General features: G+C 36.3%; 1 protein-coding gene and 1 long non-coding RNA gene across 2 annotated transcripts; one reads left to right on the top strand and one right to left on the bottom strand.

The window, feature by feature from the left end:
* Positions 1-318: 318 nt before the first annotated feature.
* LOC111084462 lies at positions 319-11,896 on the bottom strand. The gene is made up of 3 exons (XR_002609570.1): positions 11,777-11,896; positions 10,767-10,879; positions 319-330 (listed from the first exon to the last, which is right to left on the bottom strand). It is a non-coding gene; the product is annotated as an uncharacterized LOC111084462 (long non-coding RNA).
* LOC111084461 (serine/threonine-protein kinase BRSK2-like) lies at positions 3,542-7,757 on the top strand. The gene is made up of 3 exons (XM_022381172.1): positions 3,542-3,597; positions 6,716-6,927; positions 7,082-7,757. The coding sequence occupies exons 1-3, from the start codon at positions 3,554-3,556 to the stop codon at positions 7,126-7,128; spliced, it is 303 nt and encodes a 100-aa protein (XP_022236880.1). The 5' UTR covers positions 3,542-3,553; the 3' UTR covers positions 7,129-7,757.
* Positions 11,897-12,365: the final 469 nt, after the last annotated feature.

Raw genomic sequence — 12,365 nt, 5'->3', positions numbered from 1 at the left:
AGTGTCTGTGTTGTGTGACTTATCTACTGACTAGACAAACACAGGAACAACAAGATACACGTAGTGTCTGTGTTGTGTGACTTATCTACTGACTAGACAAACACAGGAACAACAAGATACACGTCGTGTCTGTGTTGTGTGACTTATCTACTGACTAGACAAACACAGGAACAACAAAATACACGTAGTGTCTGTGTTGTGTGACTTATCTACTGATTAGACAAACACAGAAACAACAAACAAGATACACGTCGTGTCTGTGATATGTGACTTGTCTACTGACTAGACAAACACAGGAACAACAAGATACACGTCGTGTCTGTGTTGTGACTTATTTACTAACTAGACAAACACAGGAACAACAAGATACACGTACTGTCTGTGTTGTGTGACTTATCTACTGACTAGACAAACACAGGAACAACAAGATACACGTCGTGTCTGTGATGCGTGACTTATCTACTGACTAGAAAAACACAGTAACAACAAGATACACGTAGTATCTGTGATGTGTGACTTATCTACTAACTAAACAAACACAGGAACAACAAGATACACGTAGTGTCTGTGATGTCTGACTTATCTATTGACTAGACAAACACAGGAACAACAAGATACACGTCGTGTCTGTGTTGTGTGACTTATCTACTAACTAAACAAACACAGGAACAACAAGATACACGTGGTGTCTGTGTTGTGTGACTTATCTACTGACTAGACAAACACTAATTTTTTCACTATTGGATAAGTAAATCGGTCGAAATGGAAACAGTAGACAAATGTTTGTTGAGAATGATCGGATCACGTTGTGGGTGGATTGGGTTTGAAGATGTACGAGTGGGCGACGTTTCCGTATTGAGTGAAACGTTACCTGCGCTAACCGTCTCTAAATTTTGAAGTGAAAGACTAGAGGGAAGGCAGCTAATCAGTACCACCCACCGCCACCTTTGGATCTACTCTTTGACTAACGAATAGAGGTATTGACCATTACATTATAACTTCCACAGCTGAAAGGGCGAGCATCTTTGGTGAAGGGAATCTGGCTTCAGATAGCGAGTCGAATGCCCTAACCACCAAACCGTTACTCGAGTCGAATGCCCTAACCACCAGACCGTTACTCGAGTCGAATGCCCTAACCACCAGACCGTTACTCGAGTCGAATGTCCTAACCACCAGATCGTTACTCGAGTCGGATGCCCTAACCACCAGACCGTTACTCGAGTCGAATGTCCTAACCACCAGACCGTTACTCGAGTCGAATGCCCTAACCACCAGACCGTTTTCGAATGTCCTAACCACCAGACCGTTACTCGAGTCGAATGTCCTAACCACCAGACCATTACTCGAGTCGAATGCCCTAACCACCAGACCGTTACTCGAGTCGAATGCCCTAACCACCAGACCATTACTCGAGTCGAATGCCCTAACCACCAGATCGTTACTTGGCAGATGCTAATCCATATTGTACTATTATATATATATTGTTAACCGTGGTGTTTGTCCGAGCGTTCGTCTGTCTCCCATTTGAAAAGCTGCACAAGCAAATAACGCTCAATAATTGAATTTTGAAATGTCAGGAGAACAGGCAGGAATAATGTTTAAGACAAATTAGATATCGCAAGCAGAATATTTTACACTAAATTGTTAGGAACTAATCACATTATCGTTCACATTTCAAAATGTGACGTAACTTAAAGAATAAAAATGTAGATTTACCGTATGCTATTGTTGAGCGGCTCCTAGCATGACTGGAATACTCAACAATTACTTTTCTCAATGGGTGGTATAAGTAGCTCAGAGTTTTGGTTATGAGTGAAACCAAGAGTGCAACAAAATTAACCTTTTTAAAGTCCAGGAGATAATAATTTAAATTCATAGATTAACTTAAACTTTTTCCGTCACTGGGGACGGGTACTTTTGCTTCTAACAACTAAGATTCTCGGTTCTGCGTCATCTTTACACCTATTACCATACTATTTAGAACTGTGCAGTAGTGTTGAGGCAGTTACAGAAGTTATAACAGAAAACTAAAACCTTCGAAGTATTTCTTTACTAGATGTTTAACTTTTGATTTATGTTCTATAGACAGCTGACCTGAGCCATACTCTGCTATCTCACGTATCGTTTCAAGTGGATTATAACAAAGGCGAAACGTTAGCCGTGAAGCGAAACCTTCTGCAGCGAAACGTCCGATTTCGCACTGAAATTTCACTAGTTCCAAATACTGACCAATTCCGGTGGACCAAAGGAAAAGAAAATGCCCATACATCCGCCGTGTACTGTGTCTGTTTCACTCTTATGTCAGGTAAAAATGTTAAAGTCAGTGGGCCTAACTCGTTTCTTAACGATCTTTCAAGATTCTTACTTTTTACGGAAACTTGTAACACTGTAAAATAAAAACGAGACGTTGATAATCATGACCTTTTCAAAGAAACACATGTTAAAGGCTAACTCTTACCGACAGGAAGGTGTAAACAAGGCTAACCCTTACCGACAGGAAGGTGTGAACAAGGTTCGCCTTTACCGCCCCAACAGAGAGTTCTTTAATCAAAACAACGTGGGTTTCATCACGTTCCCCACTGGTTAAGTTTGTAAACCAGGACTTCTTCGTTAACCTAAATAAAAACAACAACATTATCACATAGAGCGGACACATCATCATAAAAGATCCATGTTAACTGCTAAGTGGGATATACTGAAGATTACTGTAAATCTGTTTGGTAATACGTTACACTTAGAGTTGTGATATCTTGGGTTCTAATAATACACTACAATCAGAGTTGTGATATCTTGGGTACTAATAATACGTTACAATCAGAGTTGTGATATCTTGGGTTCTAATAATACACTACAATCAGAGTTGTGATATCTTGGGTTCTAATAATACACTACAATCAGAGTTGTGATATCTTGGGTTCTAATAATACACTACAATCAGAGTTGTGATATCTTAGGTTATAATAATACACTACAATCAGAGTTGTGATATCTTGGGTTCTAATAATACACTACAATCAGAGTTGTGATATCTTGGGTTCTAATAATATGCCATAATCAGAGTTGTGATATCTTGGGTTCTAATAATACACTACAATCAGAGTTGTGATATCTTGGGTTCTAATAATATGCCATAATCAGAGTTTTGATATCTTGGGTTCTAATAATACACTACAATCAGAGTTGTGATATCTTGGGTTCTAATAATATGCCATAATCAGAGTTGTGATATCTTGGGTTCTAATAATACACTACGGTGTAGATAACATACTGTGTCACTATACGGTGTAGATAACATACTGTGTCACTATACAGTGTAGATAACATACTGTGTCACTATACAGTGTAGGTAACATACAAATACACAATGTCCAACTGGTTTAACATCTTATTACTGTGGGTGCTAGAGTAGGCTAGACAAGGACTGTTACAGCTAGTTCTATAAATATATAACACGTATACTACATATTTAACTAGTTCCAGCTTTATTAAGCTTCTCATTAACTATGATAATTATGAGATATTTATTTCTTCAATTAGGTTTTCTTTTGACGTCATGAGTCACGGATCACCATTGTCGTCAAGACGAATCCCCTACAGGTAATTTTAACAGTGTTGGTTTAATATGTTCCGTAAGGTTTAGAAAAGAAAGGCTTAACATATAATAAATATATATATTTGAATAAATAAAGTTATTTAAACATGTGTTTAACAACAACTTAAAGCTTGGAATGGTCTATTCTTTCATTGGGGTGTGTCTGTGAGCCAGACTAGTTTCGGAGAATTCCACTTCTCATCAGTGACCCTGGAGACTACCACCAATGAAATATGAGACCAAACCAAGCCTTTATAGTAGTGAGGTATCGAAAATCGAACTGGTGTATTTATATACGGTGCAAGATAATATAGTTTTATTGAAGGTATTCTTAGAAAATCCGTGTTTTGATAGCGAGTTTATTAATTAAACAGGAATATTTTAACTGCAGCTTGGTCTAGAAGTTGGTTTAAACCTCTTTTATGTAGAATAACTTCACTGAATGTCATTAGCCTGTCTGTGTCATATACACACACATCAATCTAAAACAGGTGACACTTAAGACCAGCTTTTGGACCAGCTGAATATTTTTACCATTAGTTCTTTACTTGTAGTGTTTATTAATCTGGATAACTTTTGGACTACCCTGTATACAGAGAGTTTAGTACATTATATTAAACGAACTTTGAGCCTCACTACGTTCTTAAAGCCCATATTACCACGTCTAGTCATGTTCTATCTGATGACCATGCATCTTGATGATATCTCTACAGTGTAGTTTCTTGCAAGTGACTCAGTCAGAAGGCTTTCTTGTCCAAAGCATACCACAGGTTCCTGCTTCTCCATAATTCAACAAGAGCAATGGCTTCTCAACAGTCCAATCACAGCATCCAGCGATTCACCGGTATGTCTGTATACGGATTAACATGAATTTCCCATTCATTCTCCAACTGCTTGAGGTATATGAAAGTTAAGTGGGAGGTATTACCATAAGCCTTATCTTGGTGAACCATGCTCTGTTGGCCTTGTTGTCGATGAAAGCCGGTGTTTCTGTTTAGTACAAAGCGTCCAAAATATTAGTCTAATAATAAACAGATTTCTAATTGACTTTTCTATCCACACTACTAATCCCGAACTTGCCATTGAAGCACTATCTAGCGATGATTATGAAATTCTTTGAAAACTTTTCACAACATGCTAGGTAATGCATTTGGAAGCTTGTTTCACCCATTGTTCAGTAGAAAGTAGCATGAGACCTTTTGCAGTTATTAAGATACACCACGTGCTGCCATTTCCCCTGGATAGAAATCGTTTATTTGGTTTTCTACCTTTGGTCTTCCTTTCCTGGGTGTGTCATGGAAGAAATGTGTGTCACTTTTTTTTATCTGGAAGATCTTTATTTATTATGTTGTGTACTGTTTCCAAGATAAGTGGATGGCTTTTGCCACTGAATTTTCTGTCCGTGGATTCTCCCCTATTATGAGACACCACAATTTGCTTACCATGGCTAGGGTACAATTTGTTACAAGTCTCTTTCTGGATAGTCCTGATGTCCCAAATTGATCCACATTCCTTTGTTTCCCAATGCTATTAAGTATAAGGTATATTCCCATCTTGTAAATTCTAAATACTCTATCTGAACACAACTTTATGATCTAAGTGTATGAGTATTTTGTCATCCCCCATCCCACCAAACACATTCACCCTTTCAGCCGTGGAGACATTATGTGATGGTCAATTCCATTTTTCGTTTTCAAAAGAGTAGCCCAAGAGTTGGCAGTGGGTGGTGATGACTTCCATCGAGTCTTTTACTGCTAAGTAAAAGTAAAAGTAAAACTAACAGTCATAGAACCACTGGAGAAAGTCAATGGAATACGAAATACAAGTCATAGAACCACTGGAGAAAGTCAATGGAATACGAAATACAAGTCATAGAACCACTGGAGAAAGTCAGTAGAATAACAAAGTACAAGTCATAGAACCACTTGAGAAAGTCAGCAGAACACAAAATACAAGTTATAGAACCACTTGAGAAAGTCAGCAGGACACCAAATACAAGTTATAGAACCACTTGAGAAAGTCAGTAGAATACCAAAGTATAAGCCAAAGAACCACTGAAGAAAGTCAGTAGAATACCAAAGTATAAGTCAAAGAACCACTGAAGAAAGTCAGCAGGACACCAAATACAAGTTATAGAACCACTTGAGAAAGTCAGTAGAATACCAAAGTATAAGTCAAAGAACCACGTGAGAAAGTCAGTAGAATACCAAAGTACAAGTTATAGAACCACTTGAGAAAGTCAGTAGAATACCAAAGTATAAGTCAAAGAACCACGTGAGAAAGTCAGTAGAATACCAAATACAAGTTATAGAACCACTTGAGAAAGTCAGTAGAATACCAAAGTACAAGTCATAGAACCACGTGAGAAAGTCAGTAGAACACCAAAGTACAAGTTATAGAACCACTTGAGAAAGTCAGTAGAATACCAAAGTATAAGTCAAAGAACCACTTGAGAATGTCAGTAGAACACCAAAGTACAAGTCATAGAACCACTGAAGAAAGTCAGTAGAATACCAAAGTATAAGTCAAAGAACCACTGAAGAAAGTCAGTAGAATACCAAAGTATAAGTCAAAGAACCACTGAAGAAAGTCAGTAGAATAACAAAGTACAAGTCATAGAACCACTTGAGAAAGTCAGCAGAACACAAAATACAAGTTATAGAACCACTTGAGAAAGTCAGCAGGACACCAAATACAAGTCATAGAACCACTGAAGAAAGTCAGTAGAATACCAAAGTATAAGTCAAAGAACCACTGAAGAAAGTCAGCAGAACACCAAAGTACAAGTTATAGAACCACGTGAGAAAGTCAGTAGATACTTTCGGGTGTACCCATTCCTACAACTTCAAAATGTAGTTCTGATACCTGTTGTTCCACTGCGATTTTATGTCGGCAATGGTTGTCACGCAACTTACTGATCTGTATATTCAATGTAGTTTTAATATAATGTATTTAGCCAGACAACCAACCAGATATTAATTTTGTTAATCAGATCATAATTAATGTGTCCAGATATCCACTATCTGTAATCTGTATATGGCAAACAGATGTATCACTAGTATAAGTAAACATATCCATTAAAAAGAAAATATTCATGAAGACAAGTCACGTGATACTTTTTAGCCGGCCCAAACGAAGCTTCTGTACACCTAAGTCTACAGACAACCCTGGAACCTCCTTACCAAAATCTCCCAGGCCCGTTACCACGGAGACCACAGATGTTTGTACGCCCCCTAGTTCTCCGAGCCTTCATCAAACAAGGTGGAAGTCACGCCTGAATACAATCAGAAACGGTTTCCTCGGAAGTCCGCGCTTCCATAGACGGAAACTACGAAGTAAGTACGTTAATTGAAGCTTCCTTTTTTTCGGGGGAGGGGGGGGGGAATTTGGGCCGTCTTTTCTTTTTTTTTTCTTGTCGTTAGAAAAAAAAATCATTATTTTAATTTTGATCGCAAACTTTCTAACGTAATTCATTTTTTTTTCTTTCAGCGCCTTCAGCCTCAGACGATACAGGATCCGATTCGTCGCCTGAGTAAGTTGTTAAACACAACAGTGCGTCACCCCTATGTACTCAGAAAGTATCCACACAGAGTAATCCGTCTTTTCTTCTTTTTGGAAACAAACTACATTTACTGACGTCACATTTGTACGATTTGGTGTTAAAACCTAAAGCACTGAAGTTAGATATTAAAGTCACTGGTGTTAGATGTGCTCAGTTTGGTGTTAAGAAACCTAATAGCTGGGGTTAGATTTCTTCATTTTGGTGTTAAGAAATCTAAAGTCACTGGTGTTAAATCAGCTCAGTTTGGTGTTAAGAAATCTAAAGTCACTGGTGTTAGATGTGCTCAGCTTGGTACTAAGAAATCTAAAAGTCACTGGTGTTAGATGTGCTCAGTTTGGTACTAAGAAATCTAAAGTCACCAGTGTTAGATGAGCTCAGTTTGGTGTTAAGCATATTATTACAATTCACGATATCATAACTATGATTGTGGCATATTATTAGAACCCAGGATATCACAACTCTGACTGTAGTGTATTATTAGAACCCAAGATATCACAACTCTGATTGTAACGTATTATTAGAACCTAAGATATCACAACTCTGATTATGGCATATTATTACAACCCAAGATATCACAACTCTGATTGTGGCATATTATTACAACCCAAGATATCACAACTCTGATTGTGGCATATTATTACAACCCAAGATATCACAACTCTGATTGTATAGTGACACAGTATGTTATCTACACAGTATAGTGACACAGTATGTTATTTACACAGTATAGTGACACAGTATGTTATCTACACCGTATAGTGACACAGTATGTTATCTACACCGTATAGTGACACAGTATGTTATCTACACCGTATAGTGACACAGTATGTTATCTACACCGTATAGTGACACAGTATGTTATCTACACTGTATAGTGACACAGTATGTTATCTACACTGTACAGTGACACAGTATGTTATCTACACTGTACAGTACCACAGTAGTATGTTATCTACACTGTATAGTGACACAGTATGTTATCTACACTGTATAGTGACACAGTATGTTATCTACACTGTATAGTGACACAGTATGTTCACTATACAGTGTAGATAACATACTGTGATACTGTGTCACTATACAGTGTAGATTGTTATCTACACTGTATAGTGAGTATAGTGACACAGTATGTTATCTACACTGCACTGTACAGTGACACAGTATGTTATCTACACTGTACAGTATAACATACTGTGTCACTATACAGTGTAGATAACATACTGTGCACTATACAGTGTAGATAACATACTGTGGTACTGTACAGTGTAGATAACATACTGTGTCACTATACAGTGTAGATAACATACTACTGTGGTACTGTACAGTGTAGATAACATACTGTGTCACTATACAGTGTAGATAACATACTGTGTCACTATACAGTGTAGAGACACCAATGTTGTTGTTTATTCACAGTTATAACACAGACACCAATGTTGTTGTTTATTCACAGTTATAACACAGATACCAATGTTGTTGTTTATTCACAGTTATAACACAGATACCAATGTTGTTGTTTATTCACAGATATAATTCAGACACCAATGTTTTTGTTTCTTTCCCAGTCATAACACAGAGAAGGTAATATATTTTCTTTTGCTGGATCGAAAGAAGAAGAAACCAACTATTGAAGATGACGATGAAATAATAATAAGGAATCGATCTGAATCTGGTAAGGGCTTCTGTATCTGCACCCAGAACTCGCTGTTAAAGTTAAAGTCCTTGTGAGTATTCCCTACACCCCTTGTGATAAAGTGGAACATTGATGCCTATTAAGGAAGGTGTGTAGTAGATTCTGGCCCAATGATGGGTGTAGGGGAGGATATATATATATATCGTTAGGACTAGGAAGAAGAGGTTGAAGGTTTTTGTACCTGATCCTCCTAAGTTCAACAGACTCGTACCTAAAGACCCAGTACAGTGGATGAGCACTAATGATGAAAAATGAAGAACTATTTCTATTTCTAATGCTCCTGTTAACGAAACTGTAAAAAAATATTCCCATCTTCTTTATGCTGTTGATTCAAATCAGATAAAGATACTTTGTTTAGTTTTCTAAATCCTCCTTATATCTGTACTTATTTGATACTGTTCTTTATTTCAACATCATTCTAGCCGACCCTCCAGTGAAAAGAGTGGACACCTGTAGGTCAAATGGGAAACTAAAACCAAGGTATGATTTGAAGTTTTCTTTCGTACTTACATGTATTTTATGTAGCGGTTTCTTATATTAAAACATAACACTGTACACTGTAGATAACATACTGTGTCACTATACAGTGTAGATAACATACTGTGTCACTATACAGTGTAGATAACATACTGTGTCACTATACAGTGTAGATAACATACTGTGGTACTGTACAGTGTAGATAACATACTGTGGTACTGTACAGTGTAGATAACATACTGTGACACTATACAGTGTAGATAACATACTGTAACACTATACAGTGTAGATAACATACTGTGTCACTATACAGTGTAGATAACATACTGTGATGTGTTATATCTGCGAATAAACAACAAGATTGGTGTCTGTGTTATATCTGTGAGAAAATAGCATTGGTATATTTATCATAACTGTGAATAGACAACAATATTAGTATCTTTGTTATAACAATGAAAAACACTATATTGTACTATTACTGTGATATCAAATATTGTTCAATGTGTTAATGTGTGAAAAATACTGTTTTATGTGTTTTAACCGTGATACGAAACGTTTTTCTCTGGGTTAGTGATTGTGGAAAAAATACAATCTGTGATATAAGTATAGATAAAGATATTATTATCCATATTAAGAGTGTAAAATAAAATATTTTCCGTGAGTTATGTAATATTGACCTTAAACGAATCCCAACAGAACAACGTTGAGGAGAGAAAATAAATGATCCCAACAGAACATGATTATCAAGAACAGTTAGTTCACGTACAATATGATAAAAACGTTTGAAAGTAGTATTATTATTTTGATGTGGTATAACTGGTAGAAATATTAATTTGATAAGTTATTGCTGGTGGCAGTATTATTAATTTGACAGGTTACTGTTCTTAGTCATATTATTTTCACAAGATATTGTTAGTAGTGGTGTTACAAATTTCACAGGACATTATTGATATAAATATTATTTTGAGAATATATTGTTGGTAGATGTATTAATAACTTAACAGGACAATATTGATATATTGTTTTGACAAGATATTGTTGGTAGATGTATTAATAATTAGACAGGATATTACCGATGTATTGTTTTGACAGTACATTGTTGGTAGATGTATTAATAATTTGAAAGGACATTAATTTAAGAAATATTGTTTTGACAAGAATTTGTTGATAATATTGTTACCTATTCTCTAAAACTTTCTAATATAAGTTGCACCCAGCTTTGAGCAAAATATTTTACATTTTTTAAATTGTTAATTTGTACACATAACACTCAGGGCCAGAGTTAGACACTTTTAGGCCCACCATACAATACTGAGATGCTAGAAGCCCCTTCCTAGGGTGACTCAAATCTGGGGCTCTCTTTTTTTTGGGACTAAAGGCCCTCATGCAACTGCATTGGTTGCACCCCCTTTAAACCCGACACTGATAATACTATTACTGACCTTAAGGACATCAGCTCCTCCAGCAGTTTCTGTTTGTTTTTGAAGCATCCCAGAGACATCATATTTTTGAGTACATCTGGATCTAAATCCTCTTCTGCAGGGATTATATAAGTCTGAAAAACAAATTATACAAATAATACTATACATCTTTAACAGGGATTATATAAGTCTGAAACACGTATAGTATTATTTGTATACTTTCAGACTTATACAATCCCTGTTAAAGATAAAAACAAAGTATACAAATAATACTATACATCTGATACTACCTGATACCTACTGATACTACCAGATACTTACTGATACTATCAGATACCTACTGATACTACCTGATACCTACTGATACTACCCAATACTTACTAATACTACCAGATACTACCCAATATTTACTGATACTACCCGATACTACCCAATACTTACTGATACTACCTGATACCTACTAATACTACCCAATACTTACTGATACTACCTGATACCTACTAATACTACCCAATATTTACTGATACTATCAGATACGTACTGATACTACCAGATACCTACTAATACTACCCAATACTTACTGATACTACCTGATACTACCTGATACCTACTAATACTACCAGATACCTACTGATACTACCAGATACCTACTGATACTACCAGATACCTACTGATACTACCTGATACTTACTGATACTACCTGATACCTACTGATACTACCTGATACCTACTAATACTACCCAATACTTACTGATACTACCTGATACCTACTAATACTACCCAATACTTACTGATACTACCAGATACCTACTAATACTACCAAATACTTACTGATACTACCAGATACCTACTAATACTACCAAATACTTACTGATACTACCTGATACCTACTAATACTACCAGATACTTACTGATACTACCAGATACTTACTGATACTACCAGATACCTGCTAATACTACCCAATACTTACTGATACTACCTGATACCTACTAATACTACCTGATACCTACTAATACTACCCAATACTTACTGATACTACCTCTGTGATGGGTGGTTTCGGTTTTGTAAAGATCTTACTCCCTCTGGAACAGAAGAAACAGTAAGTTGAGAATAATACAGTGTTGTAGCATATAACAAAAACATATGTAGAAGTAACAAGACGTTATACAACACATCAGTTATACAACAAACGTTACCCTAGTAACATCAGTTATACAACAAACGTTACCCTAGTAACATCAGTTATACAACAAACGTTACCCTAGTAACATCAGTTATACAACAAACGTTACCCTAGTAACATCAGTTATACAACAAACGTTACCCTAGCAACATCAGTTATACAACAAACGTTACCCTAGTAACATCAGTTATACAACAAACGTTACCCTAGTAACATCAGTTATACAACAAACGTTACCCTAGTAACATCAGATATACAACAAACGTTACCCTAGTAACATCAGTTATACAACAAACGTTACCCTAGTAACATCAGTTATACAACAAACGTTACCCTAGTAACATCAGATATACAACAAACGTTACCCTAGTAACATCAGTTATACAACAAACGTTACCCTAGTAACATCAGATATACAACAAACGTTACCCTAGTA

The sequence above is a fragment of the Limulus polyphemus genome, unplaced genomic scaffold (genome assembly GCF_000517525.1).
Source record: "Limulus polyphemus unplaced genomic scaffold, Limulus_polyphemus-2.1.2 Scaffold76933, whole genome shotgun sequence".
Taxonomy (NCBI): Eukaryota; Metazoa; Arthropoda; class Merostomata; order Xiphosura; family Limulidae; genus Limulus; species Limulus polyphemus.
Note: the sequence above shows the minus strand (reverse complement) of the source record. Positions and strands in the feature narration are given on the sequence as shown.

What these genes read in the sequence shown, in the direction of transcription:
- LOC111084461 (XM_022381172.1), top strand. Translation starts at nt 3,554, where the DNA reads ATGAGTCACGGATCACCATTGTCGTCAAGACGAATCCCCTACAG. An exon ending in TCAAGACGAATCCCCTACAG is followed by an intron (nt 3,598 to 6,715) that starts GTAATTTTAACA and finishes GATACTTTTTAG; the next exon opens with CCGGCCCAAACGAAGCTTCT. An exon ending in CCATAGACGGAAACTACGAA is followed by an intron (nt 6,928 to 7,081) that starts GTAAGTACGTTA and finishes TTTTTCTTTCAG; the next exon opens with CGCCTTCAGCCTCAGACGAT.